The sequence below is a fragment of the Castor canadensis genome, chromosome 2, assembly GCF_047511655.1.
Source record: "Castor canadensis chromosome 2, mCasCan1.hap1v2, whole genome shotgun sequence".
Taxonomy (NCBI): domain Eukaryota; kingdom Metazoa; phylum Chordata; class Mammalia; order Rodentia; family Castoridae; genus Castor; species Castor canadensis.
The window spans coordinates 108,407,976-108,427,989 of NC_133387.1; the positions used below are offsets into that span (position 1 = coordinate 108,407,976).

The 20,014-nt window shown below is 45.6% G+C and overlaps 1 protein-coding gene across 10 annotated transcripts in view; it reads left to right on the forward strand.

Annotated features, from left to right (window-relative positions):
- Grb10 (growth factor receptor bound protein 10) overlaps nucleotides 1-20,014 on the forward strand; it is a 170,812-nt gene that overhangs the window by 121,004 nt on the left and 29,794 nt on the right. For all 10 annotated transcript variants that reach the window (XM_020185877.2, XM_020185876.2, XM_020185880.2 and 7 more), the window contains one exon: nucleotides 16,100-16,256. In XM_020185877.2, coding sequence (XP_020041466.2) covers nucleotides 16,100-16,256 — 157 coding nt within the window. The remainder of the gene's footprint in view (nucleotides 1-16,099; nucleotides 16,257-20,014) is intronic.

Genomic DNA, 20,014 nt, shown 5'->3' on the forward strand with positions numbered 1-20,014 from the left:
CTGCTGCAGTCCTTGCCATTGGTCATTTTAGAAAGACTCAGCTCAGAGCAACAGAAGTTGAAGCAGCATAGTGAGGCAAGTTGTCTGTGCTGTATCCAGAAGGCTAGGCAGAGTGTCACAGGGGGCATGGCCCAGTATTGCTGGACCTTGAATGGCTCCAGAGAAACCACAGTTCTCACTTTGTGTGTATGTGTGTGTGTGTGTGTGTGTTACTGGGGTTTGAACTCAAGGCCTCACACTTGCTAGACAAGCACTCTACCACTTGAGCCTCTCCACCAGCCCTTTTTGGTAATGGGTTTTTTCAAGACAGGATCTCACAAATTATTTGCCCAGACTGGCTTTGAACCAGTCTGATCTCTGCCTCCCAAATAACTAGCATTACAGACATGACCCACCACACTTGACTTACAGTACAGTTTTGAAGTCTGAACTCTCCAGATTTTGGGTGTGTTTCAGTTTTCCAAAATCACTATGGAGGCCAAAGCAGATAGCCTTGCAGGCAGATTTTTGTTCCTCAGGTATGTCACCTGGATGTGGGTGCAGACACAAGGCTATGGACTCAGGGGTGGTGAGCTAGGCTTGTCTCTCTCAGCCTCCCAGTTCCTGGCCCACAGTGGCATTTAATGATGAGCCATGGGAGCTGGTGTCCAGGAAGGGCCCAGCAAGGTAAATGGACATTGTACACAAGCAGCTCCAAGTATCATGGAAAGGACAGGACCTGTGATCTATTCTACTGTGAGGGACAAGGGAGGGTGACTTGAATTAAACATTCTTCTTGAGTCAAGGTCAAGAGGAAGACTCTACTTAAATGAAGCTCACCAAGGATAGAGAGGCCATGGCGAGAGGCCATGGAAGAAGAAAACCAGAAAATAGAGAACAGTTGGAGATTGTGGGGTCACAAGTGCCAATGACAGGTATATCCTGTCTTTGGGTCCAAATGTGATAGCAAGACCCAGAGACAGCGAGGAAGAGACACCCTTCCTCTCATGGGGCTGGTCCTCTCTTTGCCAGTGACCCAGAGAGACACTGCTGCCTCCTTTTGGAACCGAGCCCAGTAGGAGTAGTCATGCAGCCAGCTAGAGGTATAGGCAGGAAACACACCAGTTTGGTGACCCCATAGTTGTCTCAGACCTTCTAGGCTGGTGTCCTGCAAGGCTTAGGGAGCACTCATGCTTGGGGCTAATGTGCCACCTGGTGCAGCACATGCTGGTGTTTGTGGAGGAAGTTGTGGGAGCCCAGCATCTATTTCTAAAGAGCCTTCATCCTGAGGAGGGATGGTGAGTTTACTTACACCAGAGCCTCTCCATGGTTACTGAGCTCACTTGGCAACGACTGTGGTAGAAGGAGGCCTCTCAGCAGGAGGTCCTTATTCTCTCTAGACAGCATCACCAGGAAGCTGGTGCTCCAGCCTGAGACCACGAGGGAGTCCATGTCAGAAGAAGGAGAAAGATGAGGTGCCTGGCTCTGCCCATCACAGGTGACAGTAACACAGCAACTGTGCTTATGGAGTCCCTGACTATGATTCATCTGCAGTCAGGATGCATTTGGCTGCAGGAAACCAATCCCAGTTGGTGTCCATCGGGGGAAAACTTTACTTATACAGAACTGGATGTCTGGGGCAGGAGGCTGTAGCCACCCATTGTTGTGAAACTTACTTATATCTCCAGCCATAGCTGGTGAGGCCAGAGCTGGACTTATCACCCAGCAACAATTGTTCCATCCACCGGTCAGTAAGCAAAGGGTCCAGACACATGAAGTGGTGAAAGGGAAACCAAGGCCTTGTTTCGGATGATCTGATGCACAGGACACAGTGAATGGGGTCATGATGTATGATACCAGGAACAGATTTCCATACTGAGGAAGCAGAGTGCTGACTGTACTGTAGTGTGTAGAGATGGGGGATGGGGGAGAGGTCAGCATAGCCTTGGAGAGGAATGCTGGCTGAGAAAAAAATGGTGATACTAATAAAAGCTTCTGAATTTCTGAATTCAAGACCTGCTCAGTGGAAAAGTGAGGATAGCTACATGAGGTTTCTCTTTTAACCAATAAAGATTTTCCTAATGACTTGTCAGGGCATGTATTTTCATTTGCTGTTTAAACACAAATCATCTTTTAATCCCTTCACTAATGAGGCGTAAATATTGTCTTAGCCCCAATAAGCTATTAGCCCTTTGCTTAATTTAAAAATTTTTTTCTAAGAATGACTAGCCTTGCATAGGGTTTTGTACATACGTTTACTGATGATCCAAATTGAGTCTTCTGAGGCTTTAACTGTGATGTTAGACCATGGTTGGTGACAAAACCTAGTCCTGACCCCTTGGGGAATTTGTTTTTTTACAGGTGTACAGTATAGACAGGCTCCTGCGTCACTCAGAGTATGTGCATCCTTTGTGTTCTTTATGTGCGTCTTTCCCAAAGCCTGCAGCAGAGACTGAAGGCCTTCTTCACCCTCCTACACAATCTGTTTCTCGTGCCTCCTGAGATCAGAGGACATCAGACCTAGACTTATGTGAAGTTTAACCTGAGCACTGGGAACCCCTGGCTGGGGCAAACTGCGGTCACTGAGAAGTTCTTGGTCTGTGGTAGAACAGGAGAGAGGAGGAAGGACAGATAAGATGCAGCTGTCCTGTGATAGTCGCACACAGCTTCCCAGTCTACTATCCCATTGTCATTTTAAAAGATGAAATTCTCTTTACTCCATACACCTCAAACCGACATCCTGTCCTGCTTTCCTCTTGCTGCCTGGCTGCTCCTTCCTCAGAGAAGGGGCCTCCGCCTGGATGGCTGGTCCCCTCTGCAGTGAGAGTGTTGGGGCAAGCTGTGGCCATACATCAAGACAGAGTTGGGGTCCCTAGCTGCACCCCTCTGAGCAGCAGAAGCATCTCTGAAGGATGCCCTCATTTGTGAGAAGCAGGGGGTGCCACCAACACTGGTCTCATGGATGGGTAAATGGGAAAATATTGCTGAAGTGCCTTTCCCTGCTACATCAGTGCAAGGTGACTGCTATGCAAGGGCACCAATTTGATCTTTGCCACCACAGATGTGCCAAGAAGGAAATAAGCCTGGGGAGGACAAGGCCACTTTCCAAGGTTGGTAATTAACAAATTAGAAGGACAAGGTCAAGGTCACTGTCTCCACAAAGACACTACAGCAGCATTGTAAGCAGTAAAACCAGTAATCTGCAGTGAGCATTCACCTAGCATTTTGTTATTTACAAGGGTTCCTGGGCAACCACCAAAATCAAGTGAGTGAATTCTGCAAGTGTCCTAGACCCCGCTGCACTGCTGCTGTGTGTCCTCTTTGCCTCCGTGTACTGCCACAATGTGGGGATGGACATGCTCGCCTACTCTGTCCTGTATCCTCTCTACATGACCTGCTGGACCAGGCAGGCTGTGAGAACGGAGTGGCTACATTTGCCTTCCAAGATCCCAGGCTAGCAGGGGAGAGAGAGGCACCTGCAGATTCAATATCCACCAGAACGATCCACACACTGAATCAGGATGCTGGTGTGAAGTGGAAGGACTGAATGACGTTGAGCAGAATTGACAAGTTGTAGCGACCTCTTTTTCTCCTGTAGTTTGCATGGTTCCTCAGACAACTTGCAGTTCTATTTTTCCTCCTTCTTTCAAGATATGTTCAATTCAGTTCTCAGATCTTTCTTTCTGAATCCCATTCTCCAACAAAAGGATCCAGGACTGTCTGGGAGGTGCTTAAAGGATGAAGGGGACATGTCACAAGGATGTAGGAGCCATCTTGAAGGGCCAGGAAAAAAATAACTTTTCCAAGTGGAGATGACCTTGCAGGCATCCTTGACCAGTGAGTCCAAGCATCCCCCTCCAGGAAAGGGCAGAACAGCATGCTGAGCCCCACAGAGCAGGTGTCGCAAGCCAGAGCTACAGCTAATTCTAAGGGACGTCAGCCAAACCAGATGAATCCTGAACCAAAATCCCACACCCCAAGGCTTCCCCCACAACTCAGTGACATGGCTGTCACACAGTTCCTCTGGCCAGAAATGTAGGATTACATCCTTGATTCTTCCTTTTGACTCAGGCCCAGATCCTGTACACTGTCCATCTGCAGAGTGTCCCGTGTCCAGCCACTCACTGCCATCTCCATCTCACCCGCATCTAGGTCATCATAGCAGCTCTTTAACCACTCTCCCATTCCCACCTCACACTGCCCGTAGCTTCTGGGCCATTCCTGTGATTCTCCCATTGCACCTCCCAAGCTCTCAGCCCAGAGCCTCTGAGCCTTTTCCCTTCAGGTAGCTTCTTTCCTTGACCACTTCCTCTACCAGCCTTTGGGTCTCAGTTCAAACATCCCTTCCTCTGAGGTCCTGCCTGGGCCACCCCAGCAAAGGCAGTGACTCTGGCTTCTCTAGCATGGTGCTGTGTTGTGACATCAGCACCACGTGTCATCTCCTGAGATGATCTTATTCACTGATGCATGTGTACTCTGTTGCTTTCCATGAAAGCATGAGCCTCTGAGGACAACAACAGGGTCACTTGTCCACAGCCCCATCCCTACCTCCATGAAGCACAGATGTACAAACACAAGAGTCCTGGGCCTCATCTTGGGGGAGCCCATGAACTGCCCTGTGGGGATGGTTGCCTTCCCTTTGGCTGAGGCAGATTGGAGTCTGCAGCCCTTCCTCACAATCCCTACCAGGTAGGATACTGAAGATCCCCAAGGTCTGGGTTCACTCCCAGTGTGTACCTTGTCCATTACTGGGGGGTCTGCAAAAGCTGCAGAGGAGAGGGGAGGTCTGGCAGCCCTCACAGCAGTAAGTCCGTGTGAGTGTCATCCTGATGTGATGACATCCATGGCAGCAGACTCAGGCTTGTTACTCTGAAGAGATAAGCTCAAAGCCCAGAAGGAAGAACACAGGCGGGATGGGTCACCAAGAGAGTCCTTGGGCACTGGACAGCAGTACCTGCGCCGATCCCATCACAAGGCTTTCCAGCAGGCCTGGTTGAGGACAAATCTTTCTTGCCACCTTGGGTCATGACTCTGCTACATTATCTCTCACAAATGAAGCCACAAATTGCTGTTTTCAGAAGAAGATGATAATTTTTCCTTGGTTTCTTTGGTGAGGAAGGTGGAGGAGAGAGCAGAGTTGGACTACATAGCTGGCCTTGAACTCGTGATCCTCCAGCCTTAGCCTCCCAAGTGCCAGGATTACAGGTGCGTTCAGACTTTTTACTTTCTCAATAGCACCTTTTAAAACCTTTTGAAACACACTTCAATGATGCTACTTTTGTCCCTGTCATGCCACAAAATTCCTCTTGTTATCCTAAAGGTGATGTTGACATGGCCCAAGCTGATCGGGGACCTCTCACACCATCTAACCTTTCTCTCCCTTCTCCCTCTGCCTGGAGACACTCTTCCTGGCCAGGACTTGGCCTTGGATTCCACTTCTTTCTTTATTTCTTGTTTCTTTTTTTTTCTTTTTTTTTTTGGCAGTACTCAGGCTTGAACTCAGGGCCTGCACATTGAGCTACTCCACCAGCCCTTTTTTTTGTGAAGGATTTTTTTCAAGACAGGATCTCATGGAACTGTTTGCCCAGGCTGGCTTTGAACCGTGTTTCTCCTGATCTCTGACTCCTGAGTAGTTAGGATTACAGGTGTGAGCCACCAGCGCTCAGACCCCCCTCTTTCTTTCTGTTGGCTTTGCCTGTGTCCCAGCTTCTGAGAAGTGGCCTCACAGGATGTGCTGCTGGGTCTCCTGTCCTCTCCACTCTCATTCCCTGGGTGGTCTCTGCTACTCCTAGCTGTCCATCCTCCTAACTCCCAGATTTACATTGTCATCCAGTCCTCCCTGTGTCCAGAGTCTTGTTTCTAGCGGCCACTTGAGATCTCCATGTGAATGTTCAAACATCACTTCAAACTCAGTGTGTCCAAAACCAATGTCTGAATCTCTCCCTCAAAACCTGAATCTTCTGAGATCCCCCACCTCAATGAATAGCAGCCCAGTCCCCCAGCCACCCAGGTTACAGTCTCCAGTTTCCTTCCTCACTCCTCTCACACAGAACTGGACAGTCTCTGCCTCTTTTGCCAGAGCCCAGGTCTGAGTTTTGCCTCCCTTGCATGGAACATTATAGAAACCAGCTGGTTTCTCAGTTCTGCTCTCTACCCAGGCTGGGTCCCCACAAAGAACTCAGGTGACACTTTGAAACCAGTACTCAGAGCATGGCATTTTTTGCATGATGACTGCATATTTCAGAGTGAAAGCCCATATACTTCCTGCTGCCTTCTCCCAGTGAGCCTTACCTCTACTCACCTTCTAGCATCTGGCACTCTGGCTTTTGCTTCTCTGCCTATTCTCTGCCTCCCCACTTCAGTGAAGTCCCCTCAGGTCAGGGTCAGTTTTTTCAGAGCCTGGTGCCTGGCACTGATACCTGCTGACTGAATGACTGAGAAACATCTCCTACCCTATCTATGAGAGTGGACTTAAAGTAGTTTGAAAAGTGTCATACCATTTAATTCAAATATTTTTAAATGATAATTGCTTTCTTTAATTTTTATTTTTAATCTTTTTATTATTATTGTTATTATTGTACTAGGGATTATTGTAACATTTAACTAAAGTTCTTACAATATATCATAGTTGAATTCACCCCCTCCATCATCTCCTTTCTCCCCCTCCCTCATTCCTGGAATAGTTTCAACAGATCCCATTTTTCCATTTTCATACATGAGTACATAGTATTTCCACCATATTTACCCTCCTACACCCTTTCCCTACATCCTCCCCTCTCCCACTGGTACCACTCCCAGGCAGGACATGTCTTACCTTCCTTTCTGAAAAAAGATACTTTGGTTTGTTTAAGATAGCTAGCTACACAGAGTTTCATTGTGACATTTCCACATATATATGTATTATAACCCAAATTGGTTCATCTCCTCTGTTTTTCTCCTTTCTACCATAGTCCTCTTTCTTATGGTAATTTGAACAAGTTTTAAAATTCTATATTCATTCTTGTATAGAAAGTACATATACCATAGTAGTTGCATTTTAAGTTTAATGTTTCATCATAAGTTTGATTACTATAGAAGACCTGTTTTTTTTAAAAAATGCAAATAATGTTACATATATGAATCCCATATGTAATTCTGAAGGACTTACTATTTCTGTCTGCATTTCAAGTTATAAAATGTAATCAAATGAGGGATCTTGGTATCCAGGGTTTCAGTCTAGAAGCTGATAGGTGCTTAAATGGTTTTAGTGTTTGCTTTGTTTAGATTTGCTGAAACTGTTGTCAGCAGAAACAGTTGTACCAGAATTATAGTATTCATGCCAAATGAGCTATCTTTCATCCATAGGTGCAGTTTATCCTGTGTTCTGCCCACTCTCCATGTTTCTAGTTACTGGCACTCTTAGACCAGTTAGAGGTACATACATCTGCTGACCTTGTGGTCAGGCTCAGTGAAGGGGCCAGGAGCTGTCTTCCACACCTGCTCCCTCTCTTACTTGCCCTAGCCAGGTGGAGATAGTCCCCACAGCAGCCGGACTTGTTATGTCTCTGGACATGAAACCTGCGATTGGGCTCTTTATATTAGTTGCTCCAAAAGCCACCTACTAGCTGGTGGGGGTGGAGGGAAGTTCCCTAACAAAAGGAATGCATTAGGCTCTAGCTTTCTCCCCAGACATGCTCACTTTGAAATTTTTCCTCATCCACCCCCACCCATTGCCCTCCAGGGAAGCTGGTTCACTCATCCAGAAAATGACAGTCAGTAGTGTGAACACCACAAACAGGATTAAGAATCAGGAATAAATTAGCCATGGTTCCCCCCCAAATCATCTGTGTCTAAGACAAGAGACCAAAAAGAACCAAAAACATCCACCATAAAGCTAATTTTTTTTAAATTGTAAAAGCAATAAATGTTCACAGTAACAAAAAGGTACTGTTCACAGCAAAAAATGAAACACTACAAGAAGGTATATGATTTAAAAAAATGTGATTTCCTATCTCCTTAGTTTCCTAGTTCTCAACTGTAGCCATGTTTTCCAGAGGTGAGCAGAATGGCTAGTGTCCTGTGTATCTATTCACGGAATTTATTTGCATTTTCATACCCCCCCCAAAGTTTCATGGGTACTTCATTTCATGGAGGTATCAAGATTTATTTAACCAAACTCCCTGCCAGTGAACAGTTCTTTCTTGTACATAGGTCATTGGTCACTGAATGGATGAATAGATGGGTAGGTGGATGGATGGATAGATGAATAGGTAGGTAGGTAGGTAAGTAGATAGATGATAGATACTCAGCAGTGTCATTGCTGGATTAAAAGGTTTATATGCTTATGAGTATGTGCACATGTATTTAAAATTCACTTTGTAAATAGTGCTAAAGGCTTTCTATCCCATAATAAAATGGGAAGGTATGTGATTTGGTGGTACTGGCTACTGGCATAGGCTCTGCCATTTGTTACAGTCTGCTTTTGGACAACTTCTTACCATTGGCCTCACAACACTGAGACTCTAGTGACAGTGGCTAGGGATGTAGTGAAGGCAGTGTCTCAGGCAATCCATCATGTTGACTGCCTGTTTCTATAGTTTCAAGAAATTCTAGAAGATGTTTACTGAATCCACTTTGGAGTGGAGAGACAAACCAAAGAGGTTTGATGCAGTGGCATTTGCTTTCATATCTGCCCTGGAAATGCCTTTGAGTCTGCAAGTGTTGGGAGGTTGGAGAATGGGTGTGAGAGTGCACAGTTGGTTTCAGGTACTTTTCCATTTGGTGTTGAATTTATGTTCAGCAGAACACTGGGGTGAGAAGAGTCCATGCCCACGCTACCATGCCTCAGCTTGAGTTTGTCCCTGCGTGTCTGGCAGACACCTGCACAGCAGGCTGGAAGTTGCCATCAGTGTCATCACTCATGATTTTCACTTGGGCCATCCGATTTTGAATATTGGAAAACCAACCATCTGGGAGGGCGTATGGTACCAGTAAATGCATTAAAAGACATCATAATAATTAGTGGACCTAACTCTCAGCAATTATCAGTGTTTCTCTGACTATACAATGTTATTTTAAGGATGGATAAACAGCAATACTAGCAGTATAAAGATTATTGGTGTAAACTGTGTTCATAGCAGGTGTTATTTTCACAGTGAATTGGGATTTTGAAGGGTGAAAAAGGATTTCTTCAAGTATGTTTTCTTGAGTATTGTAATCGAATGTATATATGAGCTTAACAGATAGCTCTATGACATTTTTTCATGGCTCCTGTTTCCTGTGTTCTCCAAAACTAGAAAGGTACTGAAGACAGTGACCTATTTAATTTTGCAGTACTGGGAGTTGAACCCAGGACCTTGCCTGTGCTCAGCAAGAACTCTCACCCCTGATCTACACCCCAATACCGTAGCTCTTTTATAATCTTGGCCATCTAGCTCTTGCTTTCCACACCCCAGTCATATTTCCAGTAAATCTGCTGGCCTCCCTTCACCAAAACCTCCACCCATCTCACATCCCAGGCTCTCCTACCCATCCGCCTAAACAGCTGCGCACCCCATCTTCTCTCCTGCAGACAGCATGGTGGGCTCTGCTGACCCTGGGGGCTGTGTGGTGATGACTGTTCTTGTTCTTGGTAACTCAGTGGGGCTGGCTCAGGGCATGGCAAGCACAGCTGGGCTTCACAGCTTCACAGGGCTGCAAGATGTCACATTGCACAAAAAAATAGTAAGACCTGCCCTGCTCACTGATGGTTCAGGTAAGAACCTTTCTAAAACTAGATGTCTGGCCATGAATAAATTGTAAAATATAAATCGTCCTGGTAAAAACAGTATATTTTCTCAAAGGTAGGTTCATTAGATTTGGTGACGTGCAGGTTGTTTGAGAGGAATTTCATGTCACTTCTCTACCTGTGTGCCTGACCTTGACCTTCACACACCACTAAAACAGCACAGGAGTAGACAGGGAGAAAATGCTAAAATTCCATTATTCAACCTCAGACAAGACCTTGGCACCCTGGAAAGGACATGGCTTTAGGCATTTTCTCCCACTTGTGTGCTTACGTTTGGAAGGGAAGACTAGGTCCTGAGCTGTACTGCAGACATCATCCCCATGTTCATGCTATGGGAGTGTCTGTCCCCCAAAAGCTGTCCTGCCATCAGCATAAATGGAGAAAAATCCATGTTCTCAAGCATCCTACATATCACCTGGTTAGCATCTCAGAGCTGACCCAGACAGCCAAATGACTGTTGAAGTGAAAGCCTCTCGGCACTCATCCAGGTGCCAGGTCCTCTGCCTCTGTACCCATCCCACAGTGGGTGGTCAGTGACTGATGGGGACCATCTCCTTGTTCTGGAAACCCATCACTATCTTTCTCATTGGGCTTCTGCTTCTTTAAATAGAAATGAGCTCCTAATTATAGGATATCCAACTGTTATAAGCCAGAAACATTTAAATTACCCTAAATGTCCATGGAGCAGAAGTTGGAGGTGAGCTGTTTCCTCCCTGCCAAGCCTTGCAATGCCGCCCCCCAACCTGCCTACAAAGAAAATCCACTGAGTCTGTTATCAGGATGATAATTTTTTGAGTGTTATTCAATAGGTATTTTTATTACATTACCCTGCTTGTCATATAAAACTGAGAAACCAGGGTAGAACTACATTCTTTTATGCTGAAATTAATTTAGCTACCTTGCTTGGTTGTACCCTGGTTTGGAGTAAATTGAGTTTATCCCAAATTTCCAAGACATCAAGCCCCCCCCCCATTTTGGGGTGTTAGGAATACCTGGGCTCCAAAGCCTTTTCATGTGAAGTCTTGGGGTCCTCCTGGCAGAAGAGATTCTAGGTTCTGGCCAGTAGCTTGCTAATGGAGAAGAAAGATTAGGAGAGCCAGAGAGCCCTGGGTTCAGGGACACTGAAAGCTTTGCTACCTTCCAGAAATAATTCTGCATCTGCTTGGGCCAGTGTGGAGGAAGGAGCAGTGACAGCTCCCTCACAGTTTATTTCCCTCTACCTACCTGGGCACAGCTGTCCTGCTTTCTTTCCTTGTATCCCCACAGAATTACAATAAAACAGGGTCACCCTTCAGAGTAGGATTCCATCCACATTCAGTCACCTGCCTTTCCCCACTGCTAGTGCTCTGAAGTGTTTACACCCCCGCCCCCAGTATTTACAGCAGGTTTCTGGGGTTACAAAAACCCCAGTCTACATGTTATGAGAGCTTTGAATCTAAGAAGTTGGACAAAGAAAGAGAATGAAGACTGCACCAGGCCCAAGAGTGTCTGGCACAGACACCCTCCAAGGTCACCGTTACTGTGGGTATCTGTGAGGGTAGACCTCAGCAACTCTGGGTCAAGTCTGTGCACACTGGGGACCGGGCTGTTCACCCAGGGACATCTTGCACTGCAGACAGCTTGGCCAGTTGTTGGGGGGGGGGGCACAGAACTGAGAGTGGCCCATTTTCTATTTTTACAAGGTGATTATCACAAAGCCTTTGACAGAGGCTTACTGCCAAAGTCAGGAGGTCTTTTGAATTCAGTATGGAGATGCCCTGAGCCTATAAGTCAGCCAACAGCAGGAAGCTGGAGTGAGGGTCTGTTCTGAGATTGGAAACAGGGAGGGCCCAAAAGATGCCCTGCTGGCATCAAGACAAAAAAAAAAACAGGTGAAACTTTGTCATTTGCAGCTAAATAGATGGAACTGGAGAACACCATCTTAAGTGAAGTTAGTCAGGTTCAGAAAGCCAAAGGCCACATGTTTTCTCTCATATGTGGAATATAGACCTAATACAAATGCAAACAATATTATGAAAAACTGGTCACACTAATGGGAGGTCACATAAGAGAGGGGGACAGTAAAAGAAGGAAACTAAGCAGATGAATATGGTTAATGTACTTTCTATGCAAGAATGAATATAGAATTCTTAAACCAGGAGAAACTGTAAGAAGGGGACTAAGGTAGAATGAAGAAAAACAGAAGAGATGAACCAGTTAGGGATATGACACACACACATATGTATTTATGATATATATATGTATTATATGTATATATGATATGTATATGTATTTAGATAGATATGATACACACACACACACACACACGGAAATATCACAAGGAAACTCCCTGTGTAGCTACCTTTATCTCAAATAAGCAAAAATGTAATTTTTCTCTTTTTTCTTCTACAAAATTGGAGAACAGAAGGGCAGAAAAGGTCTTGGGGGGGGAAGGGAGAAGTGTTTGGTACCAGTGGGAGGGGGAGGTGGCAGGGAAAGGGTGTGGGAAGGTGAATGCAGTACAAAAAATGTGTACACATGTATATAAATGCAAAACTGAGACCTGTTGAAACTGTTTAGGAATGGGAGAGTGAAAGTGAGCAATGGAGGGGGTGATTTCAACTATGATATATTTGATACATTATAAGAGCTTTTGTAAATGCCACAATATACCCCTACCCAGCACAACAATTTTTTTAAAAGACATGTACTTTGAGGTCACGGAGCTGTTAGACCCTCAGCTCTCATTTTCCTTAACTCCTTCCTTTAAGTTTACAAATAATAAAGATTTTGCTTTTCCTTCTGTAAAGTAGAAGTATAGGATATGGCAACAGAAAGTCTGAAAACAATGGAACATTCTGTTATTACTTCAGGACTTTCTGAGAGAGTGTTTCATGCTATTGACATAATTATGCCTCTGCATAATACTGTTTTATTTTTAAAAGCAATTAGCTCTTTGGTTTTCTTTGCATGGCGAAACGGAAATTGAGGATTTAGAAGTTGGCTTTCCCAGCTAAATCCTTCCCACTGCATCTTACCGTAGGTCATGTTGAGGTCTACTTTCTCAGAATTGGAATTCCAAGTTGGAAGCAGCCGTTGAGGTCTTGCCTCCACCCCTTTCTTGGTTGCCTGTGGGCCTCCAGCTGGAGCCCATCTGGTTGCATATCCATCCCAGATCCACACACATCCTAGGGGCAGTAGGCACATGTGACCAGGAGCTATTCAAGAGAGCATCTTATGAACCCATGTCACACTGATACTGTGAGGCCAGTGCTGCTGATGGACTCTCACTTTACAGATGAGGAAACTAAGGCAAATGAGTGACAGAATTTCAGCCCATTCTTATTCTAAGTTAGACCTCAGAATCGCCCCATGTCAAGAGGCCTGAACATGCAAGTAGTCCTACTGATGTTATAACTTCCATATGTGGAGCCCAGTGCTTTGGGTTTCATACTGAGTCTCAGAGCAGTGTCCCTCGGTACAGACAAGGACAGTGAGTCAGAGCTAGTACCCAGGTGAGCCAGGATGGAGCTCTGGGTCTTCAGCTTCCCTGCTTCAGCCCAGTATTACTCAGATTCATGTGTTCCCTGCAGTTCTCTCCTGGAACATAACTGCCGTGGCATCCATCTTTCCCTGCTTACCTGAGTTGCTGTGCAACCTGGGCCTTGACCTGCTTGGGAGAACCTTCCATGCCCACCCTGCCCAAGGAGCAGGAGCCCTCCAGTAGTCAAGGAGGTCCAGGCTGCAACCAGGGGCTCTGACCGAGGGCTGTTTTGCTGAGCCCAGAGAGGCACAACCCAGATTGGCTTCCTGAAGGAGTCCCCAGCACTGTTCAGGGGCAATTAAAAGGACAGTTGGTGGACACCGAGTGCTCTCAAAGACTCTGTGGCCAGGGGCTGGCTGTTCTCTTTGAGATCAGCCTTGTGCCTTATACGTATTTGCTACAACATTTCCATCGGTAGCTCCAAGCATTCACCCAGGTCAAGACTGCTGGTATGTATAATAGTTTCCAAGAGTTCTGTCATGGGGGCTTGATTTGTCTGTGGTCAGCAGACCCTGATGAGTATGGCAGAGAAGCCAGTACATGGTATGTCAGGGGACAGAGGACCATCTACTCCCTGCCACAGGCTTGGATGTCTCCTGCCCATCCCACACTGTTCTGTCCCACCATCCTTGCCTTTTGTCGACATCTAAAAGAAGTGGAGGTGAACATATAATAGAACACATCTTAGCTTTTAATACTCCGATTATATATAGGTCATTGGGGGAGATGGTGTGGTGCTGCAGTAGGACTGATCTGCTGATCTGATCAGGGATGGACTTGGAAAGATATGAAACTCACACTTGACTATATATCCTAACCTTCCCACAGGGAGCAGTGTATACTGTAACCACAGATGAACATTTGAAGTTCATCTGGAACTTAGGGAAGAAAATGTTGCTTTGTTTGTTCTTACAATTAATCCAGGTGTAAAATGTCCAACTCGAGGCCACCTGTAGGATTTTAATCGAACTCTGAGAGTGAAAAAAGCACACATTGGTATGGGAAATTTGCTTGATATCACAATTTCCACGTGTATAGGCATTGTTTAAAATGCATTTTACTCTCTAAACTTGTCTTTTTCTTTTGTATTAAAGCATTTTAGTAGAGAATGATCTACCTAGAGACCAGAGCGTATTTTCTTGGTTTATATTAGATGTTATTTTCCTAGACTATCAGTCGTGTCTGCTGGATGTCAATATCTGACTTGTTTGGTGGAAGTATATTTTAATTGAGTGGACCATAAATTTCAGAAAGGAGATGGGTGGATTTTTTTTTTAAGTGAAAGTGGATTGAAAGCAAGTGTTGGGATTTCTCTGAGTCATGAAGTGGCAAGGGGATGGTGACTCCACAGGAGAACTCCTCCTGAGCCCTCAGCTAGGCCTGCCTCTCGGCAAAGGGCTGTCCCCCCCACTCCTGCTGCCCCCTGGCCTGGGAACTCAGGACCAGAGTTAGTTCTGCCCTGAGGGCAAGGTGCAGTCCAGCTCCAGGGCTGCCCACTGCACTGACACACTGTGCTTAGACTCCCCTCCCCTCCATGGAATCATAATTCAAGACACATGAACCTGATCAGAGACACATGGGCCAAGAGAGCTGGACCAGGGAGAGGGAGCTTGTCATGATGACGAGCTGATACTCACGTCCCAGCCTCAGAGCCACTTCTAATGTTGCCTCTGACAACAGGCTGGGAGGTTTGCTCTGTACCCAGAGAACACACGTGCTTGCGGCTGAGTTGTCTGCTGTGGATTCATTGCCTCGGATTTTTCTGGCCAATCACACTGAGCATGTGTTGTTGTTAATATCGTGGATCTCAGCCTCACCTCATCCCCAGGTCTCCCTGCAGAGAGAGGAGCCTGTGGATGGTTACATCAGTCCTGGGAAAGACACAATTGGGCTGCTGGAGTGGTTTGGTTCACTATCTACAGGACAAGTGTGAGGCAGCAGCGGGTGGGCAGAAGTAGCCTCTGGTCACAGCACAGCTGTCCAGAAGAGGCAGCCACACCCTGGACAGGATGCCCAGCCTGCCAGGGAAAGGTGGGAACAAATTCCAACAAACAACTTCCCATCAGGAGGCAATTGCAATTTAAAAATGCCATCTTGTCCCTCAGACTGTTTTTTCCATGCTGTAGAAGTAAGATTGGTTTTGTTTTTTAGCATATGTCATCAGCCCCTAAAGTCACGTCCCTGTCAGGGTTGCAACTGGCTGGGACAGACTGTATTTATAACCCTTGGGATTTTGACTTGACTGCCTTTACCTGGAAGCTGTTCATTTGTCACAGATTTCAGCAGGACCTGGGAAATGAGGCTTGCTTGCGTTTCGATCTTGTAGGGGGAAGATGCCAAGCAATTTCATGACTGTCTCCTTACTGTGCCTTTTTTCATTTGTTTAAATGTTAGCATATCCATGTTCATTTATCTCAGTGTGGGGGGTAAAGACAGCAAGCACCAGCAGCCTGGGCCCTGGGAAACGGAGAGGAGACTCTTCAAAAGTTAGAATAGGAAGAGGAAAATAGGCTTCATTTCTTCTTGTTGGTTCAAATGTAGAGTCAGCAGCATTTTAAGTGCACTCTGTTGCTTCTTAAGCCAGGTGCTCATTTGCCTGTGTGCTCTGCGTTCTCATGAGGTGTCTGGGGCATCTTAAGAATGCCCTGTCCCTCAGCAATAAGACAGGAGAGGAGGGAAGGAAGGGAAGAGAGATTCCCTGGGTCCTTGTCCTGATGGGGGGCTGTTGAAGCACTCTGGTTTTTCCTTTTCCTGTTTGATTTTTGTCTCTGTTTTCCATTGCTGTAAATGCAGAGTTGCTTATCTGTCCCTGTCTCCTTTGTGTGTTTCAGGATGTTAAAGTCTTCAGTGAAGATGGGACAAGCAAAGTGGTGGAGATTCTAGCAGACATGACAGCCAGGGACCTATGCCAGTTGCTGGTTTACAAAAGTCATTGTGTGGATGACAACAGCTGGACACTGGTGGAGCATCACCCACATCTTGGATTAGGTAGGGAATGAGGACCTGGGCCATGCAATCAAACTAAGATGTCACTACCAAATGCCAAATGAGTGGCTACACTGTCCCCTGCCAAATTGGCTGGCAGTTTATGTGCTGCCCTCCATCCCACCTGCCTCTTTTCTTTCAAATCTAAATTTCACTTTGCCTTCCTTCCAGCCCTCTTCCCTGTGGTACTTTGACAATGTTGCCTTGGTTGGTTGAAGCAGTAATTTCCCAAGGGCTCAAACACAGCAGAAGTGTTGCCTGTGATCAACTGCTTTCCTGTCTGTCAGGGCCACATAAGACTTGCTGTACACCTACAGGCAGGGACAGGGAGGGGCCCTAGAAAGAGCCAATGTCTGGCACCACTGGACTGCAACTGCCACTTTTCACATAGCAGCTTTTTCTGCTGATAGGAAGGAGCCAGCCCAGAGCACAGAAGCCCTCTGGGATCAGGGCACATTTTAAAGCAATGACATCTGAGTTTGGTACTTGCATGATATTTTTCCAAGCAGGTTAATGATGCGTTGACACTGTGTGCTTTTGTGAGTGTGTATGCACACACATATGCCTGTCTACTATGCCTAGGGAGAGATACAGGATATTTTATATCATGGGATATTTGAAAATATGCACTATTTCCAAAACTGGAAAAATTTGTTCTTTGCTCATTTGGGGCCTCTCAGGTAAAGCAGCTTCTCAGACTTCTTGTTTAAAGTCTTACTGGATAAAGGCTTGTACCTGCAAAATCATATGTAGGTATTTAAGACTAGAATTTTCTCTAAATCAACAGCTATATTTCTTCCATGTCTCAAAGGAAGGAAAAACGGTTCATATCACAAGCCATAGTTTTAAATTCTTATGAACCTTTTTTAAAGATTATTAAATCTCAACTTGTAGGCTTTGGACTATTGATTTAACTGAAAAGCATTCTTCCCACAGATAGTACACAGCTCAAGGTTAAGTAGTGTGTTACTGCTCTAAGTCACTCTTGTGCAACACTCCCTGGACTTTTATGTACCTAAAGCAATTTTGAAGTAAGCAGATAAAACTTTTTCTGGTCTTGCCAGTCTCCACAATTCGCCAGCCTGCTGGTGTGACAGCAGAGCCTTTTCCATTGTCACTAACAGGCCCACTCCACAGTGAGTGGATGTGATGTCATACTTGTTCCCATGGAGACGGATGGACTATCCTACTAAGCTCCAGTTTGGGACACTGATGGCTGAATCCTACAGTGATCTAATAAGATTGTCGGAAGCATCTGTTGACACACAGATAACTTGGAAATTAAGTATAGCGGAAAGCCTGCAGAGTGTGTGAATATGTGTGTGAACGTGTTTATATATGAAAACCAAATGGAGTTAGCCATGAGAATGAGTCTATGTCGTTGGACCCAAATGTATAAATATTGTTACAAGCCAGTTCAGAAGTCTGAAGACCCTTTTCCTCTAAAAGGAGCTGTGGAGGGACTTGTACATTTAATACGTGAATATACTTATGCACACTTAGACTACCTGGAAAATGGGTACAGCTACTGTAAAAACTTACCACATAGTAGGGACAATAAGGTGGTTTGGATGCAGATATTTCTTATGATTGCCTTTATTTCTAGAATATCATAATAATAAATTATACATTAAAACTTTAGAAATAACCAAATGAACAGTTTCATTTGAGGGAGTAGAAAAGGCACTATTTATGCACATACAACGTTCCTAGGGTTATATTTCTGTGTCTCACTTTTGGCTCTTTCTCTTATTCACAAATTGGTTTAACACACTTTAAAAGGAATAATATTTTACCTTAAAATTAAAGGAAAGGGGAGGAGGAGGAGACCAAGTCAAGTGATTAAAAAGAAAAGGAACATTTGGATCAAAATTTAGGTCCTATTTGACAAAAAGAAATGAACAAGTCTCATACAGGCACAATTTGGAGACGTTGAAGTCTTCCTCATGGTCTTTCCTGACATCAGTTTCTTCCTCACTGGGGACAAGTGAACACATTTCCCTCTGGCTGGATTTTGTAGAGGATTCCATGGAGTTTTTTGAGAGTCACTAAGTCACGCCATCTGTCAGTTCAGCACCCCCCAGGACATGAGCTGCTTCTGAGTACCCATCCCTCTCACTTCTTTCTCTGACTGCTTTTTTTGTGACCCCAGTCTGTCATTTAATTAAGAAAACAAATAAAAATAACTGTGAAGTTGCTATTTTAGGGGAAAGTCTTTTTTCTGTCATAATTTAGCAGCATTAGACTGTCAGAGTCCCACTGGCAGGAATGTACAGGCACTGTGAGGTCTCTTGAAGGGAGCCTTATAAGTATCTCAGCATTAACCACCCTCTCCAACTCTACTACCATCACCACCACCATGGGGTGCAAGGGCCATGGCCTTATGGGGAATTCTGTGTAGTGGAAGATGCTGTAGGGTGTGTCCTTGGGTTCTGGGGAACACACAGTCAGGACTCACCTTGTGCTCAAGGCAGCCTACCTACCACAGCAGTCCCTAGGCATTGCTGCCTGTGTAGGAAGTGACTCTTGGGTGGTTCTGTGTTGAGTCTTCTCATAGCAATGTGGACACATGTGACTGGTGGCTCGTGCAAAAGGGAAAGGGTGCTTAAAAATCTCTCAGGCAGATTCTAGAGTGGATTGTTACCCAGACCTCTGATAGTTCCCTTGAGTGACCAAGGGTATCAGGCAGAGAAGAGAGGACACACTCCAGGAAAAAAAAAAAAAAGAGTGTCCCAACCAGTCCTGTCAGTATCAGGGACTCTGTCCTGTGAATTAGGCTGCAGCACCCCAGGAAAAGCAGTGACTTTCTTGGACTGTTTATGGCTTTGTGTTTGTTCCCTATCAGTTCAGAAATGTGTGACAATAGCTCTTTGGTGTCCTCCAGCTGCCACACTTTGGATGCTGGTGTGTGTTGTATAGAAAGGTGTTGCAAAACAGCATGTTTTTGACCCTTGCTGCTCAGGTGGGGCCCTTCCTCAGCTGATTTTCTGTCTCTGCCTCCCTATCCATTACATCTGAAAATGACAAATGATTTCCCCACTAAGCAAATAGAGGGAGAAAAAGGGTCACTGGTAGGGCTCATCCCAGCCTGTGATGGCTTTTCACAGACACACTTTCTCACCGATGACTTTGTTCCCAGTTCTCAGACTGGAAGGCTCTGAGCTTATCAGCAGAAGAGAGCAGAGCTCTCTTCTTGGTTAGACAGCACTGAAGGGCAATGGCCTGGGTGGGCTAGAAGGTGGGCCACAGGCAAGCCCGAGGGCAGCAATGGTGGGCTGCGGAGATGCCGGGTTCAACCCTGTCCGGCACATTGGGTCTGTCTGGCCCCTCCATGCTGACTAACCCTAACCCTAGCCCCAACCCCAGCCCCAACCCTAGCCCCTAACCCTAACACTCTAACCCTAACCCAAACCAACCCCAATCCTAACCCTTAACCCTTAATTCTTAACCCCTAACACCCTTACCCTAACCCAACCCTTAACCTATAGCCCTCTAACCCCTAACCCTAACACCCTAACCCTTAACCCTTAACCCTAACCTCTACTCCTAACCCCACAGGTTTTGGCAGAGTCACTAGCTATACTCTAAGGCAAAAAAGTAAACTTTTCTTTCTGTATTTGTTGACATTTTAGTCTTCCCCTCATGGAGTGGAGTTGCTATGTCAGTGCTGGACTTCCTTTCAGAAGGTTGAAAAATATAAATATCCTCCAAGGAATTTTCCCCTCTTCCATGTGTACAAAAGCATTTTGGGAATTTCGTGG